The sequence below is a fragment of the Syngnathoides biaculeatus genome, chromosome 9 (genome assembly GCF_019802595.1).
Source record: "Syngnathoides biaculeatus isolate LvHL_M chromosome 9, ASM1980259v1, whole genome shotgun sequence".
Taxonomy (NCBI): Eukaryota; Metazoa; Chordata; class Actinopteri; order Syngnathiformes; family Syngnathidae; genus Syngnathoides; species Syngnathoides biaculeatus.
Genome location: NC_084648.1, coordinates 29960165 through 29981892, shown reverse-complemented (window position 1 = coordinate 29981892; position 21728 = coordinate 29960165). Strand labels below are relative to the sequence as shown.

The following is a 21728-nucleotide window of genomic DNA, read 5'->3' as shown; positions in this document are numbered from 1 at the left end:
TCACGGACGGTTTCCTTCCGGGGTGGGAGAGGTTGTGGACCGCCTCGAAAAACAGCTCTTCGCCAGTTTGCAGGGACCAGCGGCCGAGGCTGGTCTGCTGAGAGGTCGCACAGCAACCTGACGCCCGAGTCACCAACCGCGACTTCCTCCAGGCGCAAACCCGTGTCAGAAGTCTTGAGGGCCTCCACCCCGTGGTCCGAGGCCTGGTCTGCGCTCATGCGGGAGTAGTCGAGACCCAGATGCACAGTGCCGACGATCGCCCTGGAGAGGCAGTCCGCGACCACATTGGATTTGCCGGCGATGTGTTGGATGTCCGTAGTGTACTCAGAGATGAACGACAGTTGGCGTTGCTGGCGGGCGGACCACGGCTCGGCCACCTTGGACATGGCGAAAGTGAGGGGTTTATGGTCCACATATGCCGTGAACTCACGGCCTTCCAATAGGGAGCGGAAGTGGCGGATCGCCAGCCAGAGGCCGAGGAGCTCTCTATCGAACGTGCTGTATTTGCGCTCCCTGGGGACCAGCTGACGGCTGAAAAAGGCAAGCGGTTGCCAGGCGCCGCCGACCCACTGTTCGAATACGGCTCCAACAGCGTAGTCCGATGCATCGGTAGTGAGAGCGACAGGGGCCCCGTGGGTCGGGTGGGCCAGCATAGCGGCACGACTCAGTGCGGCCTTCGTAGCCTCGAAGGCTTCCATCCTCTCGGCCGTCCATTCAACGTCCCGGTTGGGGGCCTTGTCTTTAAGAGCCTCATAGAGCGGGCGCATGATGTGGGCCGCCCGGCGGATGAACCGGTGGTAGAAAGTCACCATCCCCAGGAACTCCCGGAGGCCCCGAGCCGAGCGAGGTCGGGGAAAAGCGGAGACGGCCTCCACCTTTGCCGGAAGGGGGGCGGCGCCGTTCTTGTCTATGGGGTGCCCGAGGAACTGGATAGAGGGCACCCCGAAAACACACTTCGCCGGGTTGATGATCAGGCCATGCTGCTCAAGTCTTGCGAAGAGGTCGCGGAGGTGTATCAGATGTTCATCCTCCGAGGAGCTGGCGACGAGGATGTCATCCAAATAGACGAACACAAATGGCAAGTCCCTGAGCACAGAATCCATTAAATGCTGGAAAGATTGTGCCGCGTTTTTAAGACCAAACGCCATCCTCAGAAACTCGAACAGTCCAAACGGAGTGATTACAGCTGTCTTGGGAACGTCTGAGGGGTGCACGGGAACCTGGTGATACCCGCGCACCAGGTCGACCTTAGAGAACAAGATTTTGCCTGCCAGGTGGGCTGAGAAGTCCTGAATGTGTGGAACAGGGTAGCGGTCGGGCGTAGTGGCGTCGTTAAGGCGGCGGTAGTCACCACACGGTCGCCACCCACCACTCGGTTTAGGGACGATGTGTAGTGGCGAGGCCCACGGGCTATCCGAGCGGCGGACGATGCCCAGACGCTCCATGTTGGCAAACTCGGACTTAGCGACTGCTAGCTTCTCGGGATCAAGCCGTCGGGCCCTCGCGTGGATCAGGGGGCCCTTGGTCTCAATGTGGTGCTCGACCCCATGTTTAGTCGTGGCAGAGGAGAAAGTGGGCCGTGTCAAGCCAGGGAACCCACCAAGGAGGAGTTGGTACTTGGTGCCGTCCGATAGCGAACTGGAAAGACCACCATAAGTCGCCTCATTGCGGACGCAGGCGACCGTGGAAAAAGTCATTGCATCCACCAGACGGCCCCTCTTAACATCCACCAGCAGCCCGTGGGCACAAAAAAAAATCAGCGCCGAGGAGAGGGAATGAGACATCCGCAGTGACAAAGTCCCATGTGAAGCGCTGACTCCCGAAACACAAGTCCACAGTCCTCATGCCATAAAAGCGGATAGGGGAGCCATTAGCGGACAGTAGGGGTGGCCCATGAGTCGCGCCAGCGGCGTCCTCCGCAGTGGCCGTCAGGACGCTCCTCTGGGCGCCGGTGTCGCAAAGGAATTTGCGCCCGGAAAGGTTGTCCTTGACGAACAGCAGCCGGCTCTTCGCGCCCACGCTCACGGCCGCTGCGAAGCATGGGCTTTGGCGTTTCCCGACGCGTCGTAGTTGCAAGGGGCGCGGCACCTCTTAGCTTTCGCACCGAAACGGGCATGGAAGTACCACAAGCCTGTGCCAGCACGGCCGTCGGTGCTGAAGGGGCCCCTGCTGGATGCCACCCCCGCGCCCGAAGGTGAGTAACTGCGCGTCGCGGCCAGCATCTCAGGGGAGAAGCGCTGGGTTGCCAGGAAGAAACGGTCGGCCTCCTCGGCCAGGGCCCGGGGCTCAGTGACAGTACTGTTCGCGAGCGCCGTCTGAACATGCGGTGGCATATGCCTGAGAAACAGTTCCATGAAAATGAAATTGGGCTCTTCCGTGCCCAGCAGGTTAGCATCATTTCCATGAGTTCGGAAGGTTTGCTGTCCCCCAGTCCATTAATAGCCAACAGACGTCGGGCACGTTCCGGCCGTGAAAGCTCAAAAACCTTGAGAAGGTGAGCCTTGATCCCAGCATACTTATCTCGGGCCGGGGGAGAGGTGATGAAGTTCACTGCTCTGGCCACCATTGAGCTCCCGAGTGCTGAGACAACGTGGTAGTAACGCGTGGAATCATCTGAGATCCCGCGGAGGGCGAACTGAGCCTCAGTCTGTGCGAACCACGCTGCCGCGGACGTCTCCCAAAAGTCCGGCAATTTGAGGATGGGGGTTGCCATGTTCGTTTCAGTCTCGAAAACGCCGGGACTGACGTCGGGGTCACCAGTGTAGCGCCGGAGAAAAGGAGTCGGAGGCGGAGTGTCGGACACAGGAACAGAACTTGCTTTATTGTTCGACATCAAAACACTACTCGCATAACGGCGGGAACTCTGTTAACCTTTTCTCCGGAAGCGCAACAACAAAAACAGTCCGTGCGGAACCCCGCACCCCAACTCGAGGTCCCGCGGGTGAATTATGTAAACACCACAACGTAAAGGACAGAGGCACCCCCTAGTGGACTCGTTTGTTTCCATTAGTTTTACCTCAGGGAAGGTAGCTCGTTGTTCCTTTGTGTTAGCCAAAATGCCGGCTCATGGCATTGCTGGACATTGCGTGAACACTCGGGAGAATGGAATTACCCTTCATAAGTTTGAAAGAGATCCTGTTCATTGTGAAAAATGGATTGCACGGGTGCAGAGGATGAGAGCTTCGTGGGTTCCAAATAACAGGTAGGTGTGTATACAGCTACTAAAAAAAAAATAATAGTTTGGGGCAGACCACGCAATCAGTCTCTCTCATAACGTAACAAAAGATCCGCGTATGAAAAGTGTCGATGTGCGCGTCGCCCAGCCAACAATGTCTGGATAGTGTTCATCGAGTACTGCGGCGACTTTGAACATACCCCTAAAAGCAACATAGCTAAGCTCCACCTTCTCCTTATATGCCAACACTGGCTCCAAAACTCAGCCACATGGGCTGAGGCGCTGCGTCCGGTGGTCACAGCTTCTGCGAAGGCTGCGCGTCGGGCTTTGCGACGGGGGCGGCTCTGAAGAACCCAGCCAAGAATGCGTTACTCAATCGCGTGCGTGCATAAAGCGCCCCGGCTCGACTGTGACTAAAGCAGCACCGCTCGGCTCTGTCATAAGCCACACCGGCCGGCTGCGATGAGCCGCGATGGCTCATCTCCGCCGCGGGAGTAGATCGGATGTCATCTGAATATGGCTCGAAACAATAGTGTAATATTGCCCCGGTAACTTCATTCGGTTGTGTGGTGTTGTCCTTTTCGAAAAGAAAAATGCGAATATCTCTGTTGTTCGGCTTCCGTAGTAGCAGGCACTGCGCGTTTTCAACGGCGGAAGTGACAATGACGTCAAGGACAGATGACGTGACTAATATGGCGACCACTTGGATGTCGAAGGACACCAAATTGCACAACTTTGTGCATGGATGACGCACTCTCCGCTCACTTTTTTTTTTTTCGTATAGACATTGAAGTGAATACTGTTATCTATTTTTCATTACAATATCTATTTTAGAATGTTTTTCGGGATGACACCCAGGCTTTACACATGCTCTGTAACCACGGAATCTTCAGTATGGCGATTTCAAAACTACATCATATCGGTAGCCAAGTTTAGTCCTTGTCAGTTTGAAAAACATTCTAAGATAAGGCCGCTGTGAGCCAACATGGCTTAGCCGCTGTAAAGAAACCATAACCATAAGTAGTGGTGCTGAACCTTTTCCCTGACAATAACTACCGGGTAAATGTTTATCCAGTTGAGTTTGTTGTTTATATATTGATATTGTCTTTGAGCTACAATGTAATAGGGTTCTTTCTTCTCTTTTGTCTTGTTGTTTGATCATCTCCTGTACGTGCAGAACTTCTTTACACACCTGGATGTGCACATTTTTTATCTGTCTGTATTCTCCCGTCCACACTTCTGACACATACACTGTGCCAGAGCTGGAAATGAATGCTCAAACATTAAAGAGGTGTGATTTGGTTTCAGGTCCTGCAAACTAGGATTGTTGTGAATAGCATTTAACACACATTGAAGACAATTTAAATTTGAAAATGTCTCATACCAGCGAATGCGAGTGTGTCACTGGCCTGTTGGTACACGGTACAGCGCTACGCCCAAATTTACACTTTATTCTGTAGGGAATACCACCAAATCTGGTTTCAAGAAGAGTTTTTGATGGCTTGCTTGGCATAGAAACAAATAACAACAAAAGATTAAAAATAGAAGTCACAATTACTCCTTTATGATTGTAAGTGTAATTAGTGGGAGAATGGATTCTGTGGATCCTCTCTTCCGAAAGCCAGGCCCATTTTGGGATGATATTTTTTTCTTCATTTTTTTTTTTTTTTAATGCTGACTGGGAACATGGTTGAAGCAGGATCTCTTCTCGCAGTTCGAGCGGCACAATAATTCCCCAATAAATATTACCACTGAAACGATATAATCTCCGACTCACGTGACTTTTGATCAATTTAAGAGTAGGTTTCCTTGAGTGGCTGGGGACCGTTGCTCTAGATCATTGAAACTAGCTTGAAGTCCGGAATGTGATTGGTCTGTCTTCAGATCAAAGTTTTCATCTCAATGTATTTTGTTAATCAGTATACTGTACTCACAAAATCACAGAATTGAGTGTGCATTTGGCATGAAGGTGTGTAAATGAGAGATTGAAGTTAAAAGGAATCTGTGCAGCTAGAAAATCCAATTCACCCTTACCCACTTGAGAAAATATAGTCCTTAGCAAGTACCTTGAGGCAACTGTCCATGATCAATTGTAACAGGAAGGGCTTGACGGATTCATTCAGTCTTTCGTCACATGAGAAGGTGAATCACAGACCAAAGACCCAATAATAATGAGCCCTGCTGTCATACTGGATATAGTACTTATTTTATAAGTAATGATTTAAATCATCTTGATAAGGTCCAAAAAGTGGATTTCACAGAAAAGTTGCTTTTGTCTTCCCTTTACCTTTGAAAAAGAAATCAATTTCTTTGTGGTCCACATCAAGTCTGATCTGATGTCAGTCCTCTCTTGTCACAGTTCCTCTTCGCTCATCTTTTATATCCACTGAGTCACGGCTTTCTCATCTTGGAACAGTATCTCATTGTGCAGTTTTTTGTTGAAATACCAAAATCTTCTCTAAATCACTGATGGTGTAGTAATACACTTGCTTGACTTTGGTGTAGTGTTAGTTGAACTCGGTTCAGTTCCCACTCAGTGACGGTGTCTATATGTGTGCCCTGCGACTGATCAAAATGTAGTCTACCATTCGCCTGAGGTTAGATGGGATAAGCTCCAACGCTCTTGTGAGGATAAGCAGCTACAATAATGGATGGATGGATTGTTCTTTACAGTGCAGTCTATACAGCTTCACACTCTCACACATACATACCACATGTGACAAAGAGGAATCAGTCACCAGGTCTTCACATATATGTGGGTGAAGTTATGAAAAGGGAGTTTGGGGGCAGCCACTATCTTGCAGTCATTTTCATGATCTTCTCTGCATCAGAAGCTTTTGACTGACATGGTTATGGGTGGCTTCCTCACTGGTGTAAAGCCCCAACAACCATAGCAGGAAGGGAAGTTCGAGATTGTGAGCAGTCGAGCACACATAGCAGCATTAACTCAGGCTGGGTCAAGTTTATAAATGAATAATCACACTGAGGTAAGCCTGGAGTGCTGCGTCCATGCCTTTCCCGCAAAAAAGACATCACTATTGAGTTAATAGTCACTCTAAAGCATTGTGGTTTAGGTTTATGAAAATGTTCACCTTCCTCTAACAGAGCAGCCAATGACCAATAGGCCTTCCCCAAGTACAACGGATGAGGCCAGCGGGCCTCCATGTGGTTTCAGACCTCTGCATGTCTTTACACCTTAGATGCAGAGGTGAGGTGGTTAAAGCAATACAATAAACAGAAGTGGCTACTGTGGCCATCCTCTGGTGTGTTCTTGGGATACGGCTGAATTAAAAAGACGACGACGAGCTTTGTTTTTACAGATATGTTCAGTGTTTTGGGTAAACATGGAAACTATGGAAACTAACGTAATGCATACATCACCTACCAATTTAAACAAAATTGTACTTCTTGGTGATAACTAAACTTCACGTACACGAGTGGCAGTCCATAAAAATGCCACAATACAGTAAAACACGAATGTGGCTCATGTCCATGGCCCAACTTTGGAAACAATCGCCTCACGATTAGGTGCACAAAAAAAAACAAAGAAACAAACAAAAAGTTTTGGGACAAGTTAAATAAAAATGCCCCACCCGTAAGCCAAAAATAATGCCTGATCAAGGACTTTCCGAGAGAAGCTCTCAGAGCAAAACAATATTGTCACATTTCACTTTCATAATTGAACTTAATTACACACAAGTGGTTTTACTGAGCTTTGTCATTGGAGAGTTCCTTATAATGATGCTGCCTGCTTGTGGGGATGCTTGAAGAATTAGTTTTTCTTACAGCTACAATAAATATTGAATGTTCATTTTTAATGGTGCATGATCAGATGATCATTTCTGTATGATTTCCAGAGCAGAGCAGAATTAATTGTCATTAGACTACTCCAAGAACTTACAGTATGCCTATCTATATTTTACGATGAGGTGTGACGTAGAAGTTCGCTATATTGTGTAAAATAAATGTATAGGTGATGTCATCAAGAAGCATTTTTAGTTTCTACAGTGACTCACTGACTTGTGAGATGTGTTAAATGTTGGTGGAGCTCAAATCCTTTTAGCTGATAGTGTGCTGTTGATTCTTTGCTTTTTGGCTAGCACAGGTCAATTGCTTCAGGTCCAATGATTGATTTGATCAGTACCCTCTTGGGCCAGTTGACATTATCTGGATCACAACAATGATAAGGTTTTCTGCAACAGAGCTGAATCCTGTTATTGACAAAAAAAAAAAAAAAGATTGTGCTGAGACCATACCCGGCAAAGCAGCAGCACCAGCTGCTGCTCAGTCAAGCTTTAATGTGTGAGATGGGATGTAAAGTATGTAAACGTATGCATGGGCCTCAGCAGGCTTAACACATCATGGAGAGCACAGACAGAGAGTAGAACCAATTGCTACTGCATGTTTTTTTTTATCAGATGAAATAGGTAAAGTGGATACACTCTCTGATTCCACTTAATCCTTTTCCCAGCAAGAAAAAAAACCCCTCATTGATTAACACCTTTATGCACCACAAAGATGTCAGTGTTAAAATCAATTCTTATAAGCCTCCCTCATCTCAATTCTCCAGAGAAGGTTAAAGCTGCAGTTTCAAAAAAGCCTAATGTGAATAAAGTGGGTGGGGTGGAGTGCATTACTTGACAACAAAGCCGACTTGAAGGCACAGAAGATTCCAGTGTTTCCCAGGGTACAAAACCTGTCCGATCACTGCAATTCCTTTTCATTGAAGTCTTTCTCACGTCTGCTATTTCCTCCTCTGAGAAAGACATGCGCTATTAAATTGCAGCATGCATTGTAAAAAAAACAAAGCAAAATAAAAACATCTGTGCCAACCGGGAGCTGCTATCTGGTCACAGTGTGCAAGTGATATTTGTCATACTGCGTATGCTTTCAGAAAACTTGAATATTAGACTCTTGGTTTTGGACTCCTTGTCTGTGGCCATCCGAAACATTCCAGACGGAACTAACTGTACTTGTTAGTATTTCAGGAATTTAACAAACACTAATTACCTCGGGTTTCTCAAGTGTCTTTTTGGCTCATGCGCAGACACTCACATAGCAAACTGCTGACAGACATCACACGCCGCTCCATCAGGCCCCGCCTCGTAAAGGTAAATACTTTCCACAGACACTAAAATACAAACAGTATTTTCTTTACATTTTGTATTTGCTGTTTGTTTACATGTGGTATAGGTAAAAACTGTTTTTGACCATCCATTCATCCAACCATTTTCTCTGGCACTTTTCCTTGAGAGGGTTGCAGGTGAGCTGGAGCCCATTGCAACTGACTTTGGGCGAGAGGTAGGGTCCACCCTGGATTGGTCGCCAGCCAATTGTAGGGCACAAGTAATCGTTTACGCTAATATAATTGCACCTATGGATATTTTAAATTAGTTCACACCAGCATGTTTTGTTGGGGGGAATTTATTGAGAAGTCTGAGTACCAGAGAATACCCACGCATGTGTGAAGAGACCCAACACAGTAAGACCTGAGCCTGGATTCAAGTATTTTTAGTCTTTCTGTATCACAGATTTTCATCTACACTCTGTTTGAAACATATCCCCCACAATGAACAGGGTTCACTTTAGAGATTCAGTCTAATATAATTTTTTTCCAATGCCAATACATACCGATTATTAGTAGTCAAGGTGGCTGAACACATATATTTAGAGCCGATACAAATTTGCAGTAAAAGGGAAAATAGTGGCTTCAAATTTTTGAATAACACAAACGCTAACATTTACCTTTGTATAAATGTCTGAGTATATGTTTATTAAACTGCTTTTCAGGTTTGGAACAGGCTGAAGGTTACTTTTTCATCTTGGAATATAGAATATTTGCTTTTAAACACCAACAAAGACTGCAGGCCAATATCTGTCACACATTTACTGGACATGTGGTAAATAAGATACAATATAATAATAATGATTGACTGTATGGCAGATGTGGGAACCACAATTCACAGTGGGGACATGTTGTTGAGGTGGTTAATAACTAAATTGGCCCGGCAGGATATTGTGGAGATGTGATAAATTACAAGATGAGGAGACAAGAACCAGATGTGTCACTTTCCTGTCCACATACAAACTCAGTTTTCACCTCAAACAGCCAACCACTCCCTTTGAAGTCAACAACTTCTTTGGACTATTTCATCTCCTGCCCCTCCCTCTCCGTGGTCACCACAATGTCTCATAAAGTTAAATTAAAGATTGAACAAAGAGTTACCAAAGGTTTTCTAGTTTAAATGAAAGCTCATTCATGCTTTTATCTCAAGTAAACTTGACTACTGTAATGGTCTTCTGACTGGACTACCCAAAAAAAAAAAACAGTATTAAACAGCTGCAGCTCATTCAGAATGCCGCAGCTCGCGTTCTGACCAAAACATACCGCTCAGAGCATATAACTCCAATCTGAAAGTCCTTGCACTGGCTTCCAGTCAGGTTTAGAATAGATGTTAAAGTTCTGCTGCTGGTCTATAAATCAATAAATGATTTAGGTCCTGAATACATGAAAGAAATGCTTATGGAATACAAACCAAGTAGAGCTCTGAGCTCAACTGACTCAGGTCAAATAGTGGAGCGCAGTCCAAAGCAAACACGGTGAAGCAGCATTTAGCTATTATGTTGCACACAAATGGAATAAGTTGCCAACAGAAGTGAGGTCAGCCCCAGGTGTGAATGTTTTTAAATCCAGGTTGAAAACTCTTCTTTTTTTCTCATGCTTTTTAGAATATATCAACTTTTTGATCATATTACTTGCACTGTATGCGGTTTTAATTGTCTTTTTAAAAATATTTTGTCATTTGTATTGTTTATGTCATTTTAAACGTTTTATCTCTTTGTTTTCAAATACCTTTAATCATGTAAAGCACATCGAGTTACCTCGTGTATGAAATGCGCTATACAAATACATTTGCTTTGCTAAATCTCATTATAACTGTAATGTTTATTTTACACTTGTTTTTGTGTTAAGTTAAAACAAAAAATGTGCAGTAAAAGGGAAAACTTCTTATGAAGTTAACTGAAGTTTTAAATAAATAAATAGTTCCCTGGGGTGTACCCACCATAAAATTGATCTCTATCAGATGTAGTATTTAAAAAAAAAAAGTCCTGGTAAAAAGCAAATGCCAATGGGTTAAAATGCAGATTATCGGCGGCGATAATCTGCATTTCGTTAAACGGGTTTATCGGTCAATCAATTCACTATAAACAAGCAACTCAACTCAGATGTGGTAGCCACTCTTCAGAGTTGTGCCATGTCTTGTTGAGCTACTTCACTAAATTGGTGCCAGTATCACTGAACTCCTAAATATGAATGTGAGTCATTGAGAACCATCAACCACAAGAATGCCCCCCCAAATAATTGCCGGTTAATTGACAACCTCTGAGACAAAGCAATTCTCAGAGTTCATTCAATTTGTGATGTGTTCAGCAATGGGGCAAATGTGAGCAAACGCAGCGTCTCTTACCGTCTCGAAGGCGGTTCGAGCGCTCACGGACGGCGCGAGCCCACTTTTGCGCCTCCTCGAGATTGGCCAACGGCTCTTGGAGCGCGGCGAGTCGGAAGCACTGCTCCACTCTCTGCCTGGACAGCCCGGTGCCCGCCCAGCGTCGCTTGAGCGGGTAGAAATACGCCACCAGGTAAGCCGCCGGGTCGGCGCTGTCACCTTCCCGGTACGCCCGGCAGCCCACGCAGTCCTTCAGGCTGAGAGCCACTCGGCTCCGGCCCGCGGGTGCTGACCTGAGCCGCTGGACGACGAGCTCCCTGTCGGTCAGGCTGACGGCGCACCTGACGTTTCGGTGACCGCTGGACGTGAATTCTCCGTACAGCGTGTTTATGTTGAGACCTGCATGTTGTGCGCTTCTCCAAGAGTCCATCCTGACCTGGACGCGGGGGTCCGGGACACAGTGGCGGCCTCACCGTCACGTCATCGCCGCGACATCTGAGAACACTTCGGGACATCTGACAGTTGCCACCTCTCGGTCCAACAGCCATCAGTTGTAATCAGAGTCACTAATACTGTATCCGGTGGTACTTCAAAATAAGTGCCGATTTCGCCAATATGCAAGCTCTTCGTATATCTGGAGACAGGCGATTATCACACTTGATTACTGTTGTCTCAAATGCAACAATTTAGGGTTTGTAGGAAGCAACAAACAACCACGTTAACAGCGTCAAATACCTTTATTCGATTGGTAAGGGCTCGATGGACTTGTTTGTCAGTGTTGTTGTGGGTGGATTTTGTGAACTTTACAAGTGACTTTATCTGCGCTACACGCGCAACTTAATCTGGAGTAGTGCAGAAAAAATGTGACGTGGGACCCTCCAGCGGCTGGTATCTGGAAATGCTTCATAAAATATGAAACTAGGGCCAAATAAAGAATTAATGACATTTAAAAAACTAAATGCGTAAACGAAGTCAGCTCTCTATTGGCAATGATAAAATAAATATTTTTCATTTATATTCGCCAAATCGAGGTATAAAGACCAATGTTTCAACTTTCAGCAATTGAACCTCATCTATCTATCTATCTATCTATCTATCTATCTATCTATCTATAATTTTGCATTCTGTAAAAAAAATTATTTTAGTGTTTTAGAGGTTCTATATCACACTCCTGGTTCTAGTACTGAGGTTTCATACTGTATAGTTTCACTGTACACTATTTATACATTATTGGTTCTTTAGGGTTATATCGTGTACATGATTATATACTGTTTAGTACCACATGGAGTTCTTTAGAGCAGTAGTTATCAAACGTTTTATAGTCGTGGACCTGCTGCATATTTTTAATCAACAGTGAAGAACCTCCACTTGATTGTGTGTGTGTTTGTGTGCACGGTTTGGGGGGAGTGATCTCATGGAAAGAGCAGAAGATGTATTTTAAATTGCATGATGGCCTTTATCCTCTGAGGCAAATAAGAGCTTTCACTCAAAACAGCCTACAACTTATGCAGTATTATATTTATGCAGTGGCGGCACGGTGGTTCAGTTGGTAAAGCATAGGCTCCAGCACTCCCCGCGACCCTTGTGAGGAAAAGTGGAAAAGAAAATGGATGGATGGATGGATGGATATTTATGCGGTTTCCAGAAATACAGAACAACAACATTGCAGGGCCAGTGGCTTTATACAACAACACAGAAATGTTATACAGCATCTTCTACACATTATGTACGGCAACAAAACAGGATAAATTGTACAGTAGCTTTCCAAAATATCTAACAAAAAAATATGGAATAGATTTCAGAAATATGGAACGAGACAGAATTTTAATCCAGTATTCTCTGGACATGTGAAACAAAATAACAGAAACAAAGTATGAAATCTAAAGGTATCATATAATATAGACCCCTCTGTATTTTAGGTAAAATAATAATCCTATAATAACAATAATCCCATTTCTATAAACATACTGTATATTAAGAACAATATCCAAGAATCGCCTTTCTAATATGGTGTGTTCTAGAAGGATTGGGTAATTAATGGCTCTATATACAAGCACAAAGAATTGTTTCAACTGTTAGTATCCAAAAGAACCTTTCGAACCTTAGTTTTTGGCAGTAGTCTTGTGCCATTACAACTATTGGAGCGGTTACTTTTTCACACCAACAGGTGGCAATGTTAGAAAGCACAGTGACAGTGAGTTTAGACTAGTTATTCAGTACTTTTATCTACTATTTTCTTTTTCTTCTCATTCAAGAGATAAAGCAGTGTGTTTTAAAGCACCTCAAAGAGACAGTTAATAGGGAAAATACATTTAAACTGTTCATCATGTCATTTTTTGTTGTACACTTTTTGTCATATTAATACCAAATAATATTTTAAAACTATTGACTGTCCTACAAGTCTGAGAAACATTAATTACATACAGTACATGCTAAAATCACTGTAAAGTGAAAATGAATGTGTTCTGAATTTGCCACTGAATGTGTTGTTAAAACCCTACCAATTTTTCCATCCATCCATTTTCTTAGCTGCTTATCCTCACAAGGGTCACGGAGAGTACTGCAGCCTATCCCAGCTGTCATCGGGGAGGAGGCAGGGTACCCCCTAAACTGGTTGCCAGCCAATCGCAGACCACATAGAGACAAACAGCAACACTCACAATCACACCTAGGGTCAATCTACAGTGTCCAATTAAGGTTGCATGATTTGGGGATGTGGGAGGAAACTGGAGTGCTCGGAGAATACTCACGAAGGCACGGAGAGAACATGCAAACTCCACACAGGCGGATCTGGGATCAAACCCGGGACCTCAGAACTGCGAGGCCAACGCTTCCCAGCTGATCCATCGTGCCGCCCAGGAAAACATATCAAATTATATAAAATGAGGTTTCAAATACTTGAAAATTTAATCCTTTCCCTTCACTCTCACACACGCTGAGTGTGTCTGCTGAATGTGCTGAAACCATGCTGTCATCGACTGTCATCAAATACCATCTTACTTATGCCTGCATGCCTCTACATGTTTGAACAGCAAAATTATAGAATTTCCTGGGCTTTCAATGCCATGATGCAAAGTGCTAGCCACCAGCTAGCTTGTGATCTAACCAGGGGACATCTTGGTCAACAGCCAGACAACTGACACGGAATCACCACCTTTTTCAGGGTCGCTGCCATTTTCGACCTGCGTGCGCTGATGTGACGTGTACCGTGCCGCAACAAAGGCTCGATTACATGGGACACCATTTATGCCCAGCGGTGATTTCTTGTATTTATCCTCATCTGATGAAAAAATAGCGATATTGGTTGATCAGAAAGATGGAGGAACACTTCCATACACATTTGAACCTGTGGCTGTAATTAATGTTGAAGATTCGGATGGTTCTTCGGGCGGAATGACATGGAGTCTGACTACTCCGAGGCCTACGCGTGACATAAGTGTGTAAACAAACACTGTCAGTGTCCACAAATGGGCTTGGGGTTGCCGCCATGACAGGCATCCTCCACCCTTTGGTCACAGCTCTGGCCAGCCATCTTAGAGGTCAGAAGACAAAGATATTATGGGGTCAGTTAAAATTCAGATTTGCATCAATTATGTGTTATGTAATACACTCACATTACTTCCAGCATGTTGGCAACTATAGTTTTGCTAAAAATTAGGTTTTTATTATGCGTATTGAGAACGTACCTGAAGTGCAAGACATCACGGTGTGGTTACTCTATCCACCACAAGGACTACCAGAAGTGACATTGCAATTGAACAATAGCACACTACACATGATATGAAATGGCGAGCAATGTGCTGAATTATGCAGAGGAGGACAATTCCCATGCACAGGAGCACCCGACTGTAGTTGGCATTGTCAAATTGTACGTTTCAGGATATCAGAAGGTTGGAACCTGACAGTGATGATAACAAGCAGCCAAGTAGCAGCTGTAAAAGAGAAAAAGTCAGTGACCACCTGGTCGATGTGATAGTATGTCAAAAGCACATCTTTCTATACACCCCTGGCTAGAAATAATGACACCTCAGGGGTGCCAATATTTTTAGCATGACTATACGTAATACATATTAATTGATATTTCAGTGATACGGCACAAGCTTTTACATAGGATGTAGTATTCCAATATATTGTGTGCCTCTCGGGTCGTCTTATAACACGCTGCACAAAAAGTCTTTCCCAAGTGTCTGTTCGCTTACAGCCAAAAGTGCAGATGACAGTACTGAGAACTACTGTGTGGGTCCTTTTTTCCTAACCCCAAGTTCATAGTAACCCTAATAGAGTCGAAGGTATATACAATGAAATGCTCACTTCTTGTCTGCACAGCTTCACCACAGCACCGTGCCAGCTGTGAGATTTAGTTCTCTTGCTGCCAATTGAGGTCCCCATAGGAAAAATAGTCAGGACTGCAACTGGTTTCAGCTGCTGCCTAAGTACACTTGTGTATGCAACGCTTTCTGCTAAGTCTGGAAACAGGTCGGTTCGAAGTGATCAGTCAGAGAAACTCTGTCATGATCCTGCCGGTACAACCCTGGCTGTGCGGGTGCCCGCGCGGTCGCGCTGATTGGGAGGTGCACACCTGCACCTCATGCTGGCTGATTGGCCCCCGGGGTATATAGGACCATGGTATGACTGGTCTTGCGGCAGATCATTGCAACTCATGGTCTGTTCCAGCACTCCCGTATCTCTGATCGACAACACATGTGTACCGACCTATGCCTGTTCTCAGACCGACCTCGTAAGCCTGACTCCCTTGACACTCCTGCCTTCCCTGATCGATCTCCCATGTACCGACTCGTGCCTGCACGCGAACCTGCTCTCTACGTCTGACGTCCTGACTACCGCTGCTGCACCTGACTGCCTGCCCGAACCCCAACTGTCGAACAATAAACGTTTTTCCCGAATTACCCCTGCGTCTCCCGAATCCTGCATTTGGGTCCTACCTCCGTCTCGATGGGTCGTGACAGAACGATCTGGCCAAAACAGGACCCACCAGGAAAGACCCCGTGCCGCCGGGACCAACGCAAGGTAGACCGACTGCTGGAGGACCAAGCCTGTCCGATCCGGGTAGGCTCCATGACGTCCTCTGCTTCCGTGTCACACGCTCCGCCGGCGAGCTATGAATACGTCCCAACCATGACCCGTCCAGCACCTCATATTCTTTTGGACTCTGATTTTTCAGACTATGAGGAGGACCTTGATTTGTATGACCGGCTGGCTGACTACGACTCAGATTATTTCAATTATGAATCTCTTCGCCTGATCGTTAATCACAGTCAGTTTGTTTCACCTCCCCGCGTCTCCAGATCCCAAGTGTCGTCGCCCGGTAGGTCCAAGTTCCCCAATCCGTTTGTGGGAACCCGCTTGGCCATCTACCCGGGACCTCCGCGTGGCGGCCAGAGGAGACGCACAGGCCGGCCGCGCCCTTGTGCCTCCTGCTGCACGGCAACAAAGACGCCGTCCTCGTCCACCCACTCCTCACGGTTAAACCGGCAGACCCGCAGCTGGTGGCGAAGCTTCCAGCCCAGAGGGAGGAGGGGCCGCTAAATCACGTGGTGTTCTACAGTGAAATGCGGGCGGAGATAGAGCGGCAGAGCGCCGAACTGGCGGTCCTCACAGCCCAGGTTCGGCAAGGATTAGAGAACCAGCCGAGTTATGCTGACAACGCTGTCTGATTCTCTGCCTCCTCTCGTTCACGCTGCAGTTGCAACTGATCCGCTACCAAGGCAAGCGCACGTTGCAGTGGGAACGGATCCACCACCTCGCCACGCCCACGCCGCAGATTTGGCTGTTTCACTGCAGGCTCACGCTGCGGTGGCCACTGATCCGCTACCGGGCCAAGTGCACGTTGCAGTGGGAACGGATCCGCCACGCCCACGTCGTGGTTATGGCTGTTTCACTGCAGGCTCACGCGGCGGTGGCCACTGATCCGCTGCCGAGCAGAGCTCACGTGGCAAAGGAGACCGATCCTCCACCGCCTCACGTTGCTGTCCAGGAGGTGGCGACGTCTCCGCAGCCGCTTCTCGTCCGTGTCCAGGAGTACCAGTGGCAACCGGTCTGCAGTCGCTCCACGCTCCTGCTTCGTCGGTGTTCGGTCCGCGGTCGCCCCCCCATTCCTGCTCCGAAGGCGACTGGCACGCCCACACGTTCCCGTCCAGGAGGTGGCGATGACGATGCCCCAGCCGCCTCATGTTGCTGTCCAGCAGATGGCGGCAAGGGTTCCCCAGCCGCCTCATGTTCCTGTCCAGCAGACGGCAGCGAGGGTTCCCCAGCCGCCTCACATTCCTGTCCAGAAGTACCGGTGGCGACCGTCAACGCTCCTGCTTCGTCGGCGACCGGCCCCCGGCCGCCCCCCGTTCCTGCTTCGTCGGCGACCGGCCCCCGGCCGCCCCCCGTTCCTGCCTCGTCGGCGACTAGCACACGGTTGCCCCCCGTTCCTGCCTCGACGGCAACAGAGGATGGCGACGGCTCAGTGGCATCCTCACGTTCCTGTCCAGTAGATGGCGACGGACCCACAATCGGTGACATTACACGTCTCAAGTGCCACTTTCGACAACTGGGGATCTGACCACCTGCTTCCAGAGGGGGTGCTCGGTAAACCGCATCTAGACCAGCGAAAACATCCATTTCATTTGTCATAACTTTCTACTACATACTTATTCAGAACAGACCTTTCTCCAACCTCCATGATGTTAAAAAGACATTTTGTAGTTTTTCACTTTTACTCAAGTCCAGGAGTAGAACCAGTACATCCATCCATTCAGGCATTTTCTAAGCTGCTTATGCTCACAAGGGCCGCAGGAGGCAGGGGCACACCTTGAACTGGATGCCAGCCAATCGCAGGGCGCATGGAGACAGTCAACAATCACACCTCAGGGCTATTTAGTCTCCAATTAATGTTGCATGTTTTTGGGATGTGTGAGAAAACCCACACAGGACACATGTAGTATCTGTACTTCTAATTAAGTATGAAGTGGAAGCACCTTTTCCACCTCTCTTGGTCTTCAACATCAAAGGTGAGTTACGTTTGGTTCATTACTGTCTGGAAGATGGAAAAATCATAGCCAGCATCATGACCTGTCCTCTCTCTTGCACTGAGCCTGATTTAATTTTTTGTTGTTTCTATATGTGACCTTTCTTTTGGTTTCTTTTTTCTGGTGCTTTCTCTCTTGCTGGATATACTGTAGTGTTGCTTAGCAACTTGTGATGCATCAGCCACCTTACTAGATGTCAGCTCAGTCAGCATCAAAGGATTAACTCTGCTTGTGTTTTTGATTTTTCCTTTGGGTTTTTACACCACTTATACTAAAAGGGAACGGTTGGCTGGCAACTAATCCAAGGCGTACACCTCCTCCTGCTCAAAAATAGCTGGAATAGGCTCCAGCAGTCCCACGGGCCTTGTGAGGATAAGCGGCTCAGAAAATGGATGGGTGGATATACTGGAAAGACATTGAGACGACTCAAAGAATATCGACTGGAAGTTATTGCGAATGAAGCGGACTCACAGACTCCGTAGAAAACACTCTAGTCTTATTTTGTCCAACCTTATCAACTGTTTTAGTCTCATGATATCTGGAGCTCATTGCCACTAGTCAATGGGACAATTGCGCTAGAGGTTTTGGCTCTGGCACCAGCGGATTACTGGGAGGTGTGGACTTTTTTTTTGTCATTGCAAGTTATTTAAGAAAAATTGTCATCTTCCGTTTCGGTTTTATTGTCATGACAAGATTCTAAAACAGTATAAAGTTTTAGTTAGTTAGTTGCATGCTTATTTATTTTGTTTTATTTTTTAATTTATTTATTTCAAACAAATGCTCTTCCGTGACAGGTGTTTTGCATTTGAGTCCGTTGATGACGTTTGCAAGACAGTACTGATAATAATGTAATGCCATATCAAAATCTCAGTTGTTACAGGTGAAAAAAATATCCTCTATTATATTTTGAATATTGAGGAAATAATCTTCTTGGCAATGTAACAATGAATCTGTAAATAAAGTAATGCTTGAATTCCAAGAGGGTTGGTGTCATCCAAAAACAAGTATTATTTAATTTTTCATCATTCATTTTCCAGCTTGGCACAGAAAATGATTTGTTTTCCAATGAGAAGAAGAGCTACTTTTTCACAGAAAAGAAAGGCTAGCAGCTGACTTTCATTAGCAACGCCACAAGCCTTGTATCATTATCGTCAGACACAAGTCCAGAGAGAGCCTGACAATGGCTTTGATGCTGTGAAAGGGAAAACTTCAAACGGCTACAGGAGAAAGCGCCACTTTCAAGGTATGGAACTATGCAGCTTGGAAAAAGCATGTCATTGAATGATGAGAACTTTCGCATACCGTGTCTGCACAATACAGAAACAGAGTCCAAGTACATCCACCCTTCCATTTTCGATCAACACTAGAGAAAATTGAACTCGATAAGGATTTAAGATGCCTCCTGCTGCAATAACTTTTCTCTGTGCAACAGTGACTCCCAATCTTTGTTGTCAGAACTTCTAAAATCAACCATCACACAAAATGGTATCCTGAGTCATAGTTTAAATGCATGACAGGAGATAACTAAACGGATCCGGCTGGAAAACTTTTGGATTTTCTCATCTCAATCCGCATACTGGACTGGTCGTCAGCCAATCGCAGGGCACAGATTGACAAACAGCCATTAACAATAACATTCACACGTACGGACTATCTAGTCTTCAACAAACCGAATCTGCAAGTTTTTGGAAATTGATTGACATTGTTGTTTCCAGATCTAGATGATTACATATGTAGATGAGTTTTACTCTACTGGTTTTAGAAAACAATCCCCAGTATCGCCTCTGTGGCAAGATGAGGTTTGGGATAGCTACAATGTTAACTCTGTATTGTCATTTACTTGAGAAACATGTTTTGTGATTAAAATCTTATTTGGGTGTGGGTAAAGAAACCACAGGAAGAGAAAGCAATGGACAACATACTTTTTTTTTTAATCACTTTTGGACTAAATGCATACAGATTAGTTTGTAATTACTACAGAGTTGATGAATATATATATTATTATCACTATCTGCCCTGCTGGAGCAAGCGGCGGCCTCCTGCGGTGCAACCAAGAGTTTGATAAGCAGCCATTCATGACCACCTGTGTGGTGGAACAAAAATAGTCTCGCCAAGACATCCACATGTGGCCGCCTACACACCGTCTGCTGGTTAAAAGGGAACGCTTTGCCAAGGTGGCTGTAGTGCTTTTGGAGACGAGATGAGAAGAGCAAGGTGTGGTTTCCAATGACTTACTGTCTATGTTTGTTTTCCTCTCTCAGGTCCACTTCAGGAAATGAGCAACGGACTCTATCCGAATAGGTCACAGGCAGAATCATGAAAAGATGGGACTCTATGCCTCACATTATAATGGCGGAAACGAGAAAATGGGGAACATGCAAACACAAGCATGACTGTCATTTCCATGAATAAGCAAAGCAAAGCATTGTTTTAAAAATAGCACATTTCATACACAAGGTAACACAATGTGCTTTACATGATTAAAAGGATTAGAAAACAAAGAAATTAAACATTTAAAACAGGGAGAACAAAAACAATAAAAATTACAACATCCAAGCATCCATCCATTTTCTTAGCCGCTTATCCTCACGGGGGTTGTGGGAGTTCTGGAGCCTATCCCAGCTGTCAATGGGCAGGAGGCAGGGTACACCCTGAACTAGTTGCCAGCCAATCGCAAGGCACACCAATACAAACAGCCACACTCGCAATCACACCAAGGGGCAATTTAGACTCTCCACTTCGTGTTGCATGTTTTTGGGATGTGGGAGGAAATCAGAGTGCCAGGAGAAAACACATGCAGGGACGGGGAGAACATGCAAACTCCACACAGGCGTGCTTGAACCCGGGACCTCAGAAGTGTGAGGCCAACACTTCTGCTGATCCACCGTGCTGCTGAGAAATATCATTAAAATTGGAAATACTCTAAAAACTATGGGGAAAAAACAGTTTTCAACCGAGATTTAAAAACATTCACACTTGGGGGTGACTTCACTTCTGTTCTTTTGTTGTCTAAATATCATGTTTGCTTTGGAGTCAGCCCTCTACTATTTGACCTGAGTCAGTTGATCTCAGAGCTCGACAGAGTTTGTATTCCATAAGCATTTCTTTCAGGCATTCAAGACCTAAAGCATTTTTCATCATTTAACTAGTAGAAGGATTTTAAAATCTATTCTAAAGCTTACTGGAAGCCAGTGCAAGGACTTTATGATTGGAGTTAAAAAAAAAACATAAAACATTAAGACCAACGTACGTTCAAGAATAATAGATTGAAGTCTCAAAGGCTGCATGAAGTTTAATGATGTATGAAACAGATGACAATACCATCAGCAAAGAAGTCACATCAATGGTAACAAGTACTTTTGTCATCATTAGTTATCAACAGTGTTATTTAGTTAGTGTTATTTCAAAAAATGTAAGGACTTATTGTACTCCTAAAGTGTTGGTCTTACATAAAATTCATGAATACCCTTTCTTTAGTTTTAAAAATATTGTGTGGCTTTTTTGGAATTACATTTTAAAATATTTGGCGTTTATGGCCTTCTCAGCCCAAGATGTACCCGACCCCTGTGCAACTGGCTGCTGGACCTTTTGACAGACAGGAAGACTGCAGGCAGTATGAGTTGGCAGCAACACATCCAGCACCATCACCCTGAACACGGGGCTCCTCAAAGATGGGATTATTTTGGACTTCAGGAGAGTGCACTCCCAGAATGATCCCTTGAACGGTCGAGAGGGTCGGCAGCACCAAGTGTCAGGGAGACCACATAACTGGGGACCTTTACTTATTGCATAAACCGAGAAGAGCCAGAGCCATGATCATGTAGTCGTTCTACAGGGGTATCATAAAGAGCATCTTGACCAACTGCATCACTGCGTGATACCAAGCCTGCACCACATGCCACTGCAAGACTCTCCATAATTCTGAGGACCTGAATTAAAATCTGGCTTCACTGGTTTAGAGTTTGCATTTTCTCCCTATGCCTCTGTAAGTTTCCCCCCGCATGCCATAAGCATCCATGGCAGGTTACTTGAAGACTGTAAAGTATCTGTAGGTATGATTGAGAGTGTTAA

The 21728-nt window shown here is 45.6% G+C and overlaps 2 protein-coding genes and 2 long non-coding RNA genes across 5 annotated transcripts in view; 2 read left to right on the top strand and 2 right to left on the bottom strand.

Annotated features, from left to right (window-relative positions):
• Positions 1–11138, bottom strand: part of LOC133505703 (sphingosine kinase 1-like) — a 36271-nt gene extending 25133 nt beyond the window's left edge. The window contains 2 exon segments of the mRNA XM_061829052.1: positions 10645–11077; positions 11079–11138. Coding sequence (XP_061685036.1) covers positions 10645–11077; positions 11079–11138 — 493 coding nt within the window.
• Positions 11139–12011: 873 nt separating this feature from the next.
• On the bottom strand, positions 12012–15160 carry LOC133506717 (uncharacterized). The gene is made up of 3 exons (XR_009796585.1): positions 14935–15160; positions 14310–14555; positions 12012–14155 (listed from the first exon to the last, which is right to left on the bottom strand). It is a non-coding gene; the product is annotated as an uncharacterized LOC133506717 (long non-coding RNA).
• Positions 15161–15232: 72 nt separating this feature from the next.
• On the top strand, positions 15233–18528 carry LOC133506716 (uncharacterized). Of its 2 annotated transcripts, XM_061831127.1 has the most exons (3): positions 15233–15690; positions 15930–16247; positions 16328–18528. In XM_061831127.1, the coding sequence occupies exons 2-3, from the start codon at positions 16194–16196 to the stop codon at positions 17189–17191; spliced, it is 918 nt and encodes a 305-aa protein (XP_061687111.1). In that variant the 5' UTR covers positions 15233–15690; positions 15930–16193; the 3' UTR covers positions 17192–18528. The 2 variants fall into 2 exon arrangements, with proteins under 2 accessions (XP_061687111.1, XP_061687112.1); XM_061831128.1 differs by having other exon boundaries at positions 15233–16247.
• A 261-nt stretch (positions 18529–18789) lies between these two features.
• Positions 18790–21250, top strand: LOC133505761 (uncharacterized). The gene is made up of 3 exons (XR_009796332.1): positions 18790–18900; positions 19919–20114; positions 21203–21250. It is a non-coding gene; the product is annotated as an uncharacterized LOC133505761 (long non-coding RNA).
• Positions 21251–21728: the final 478 nt, after the last annotated feature.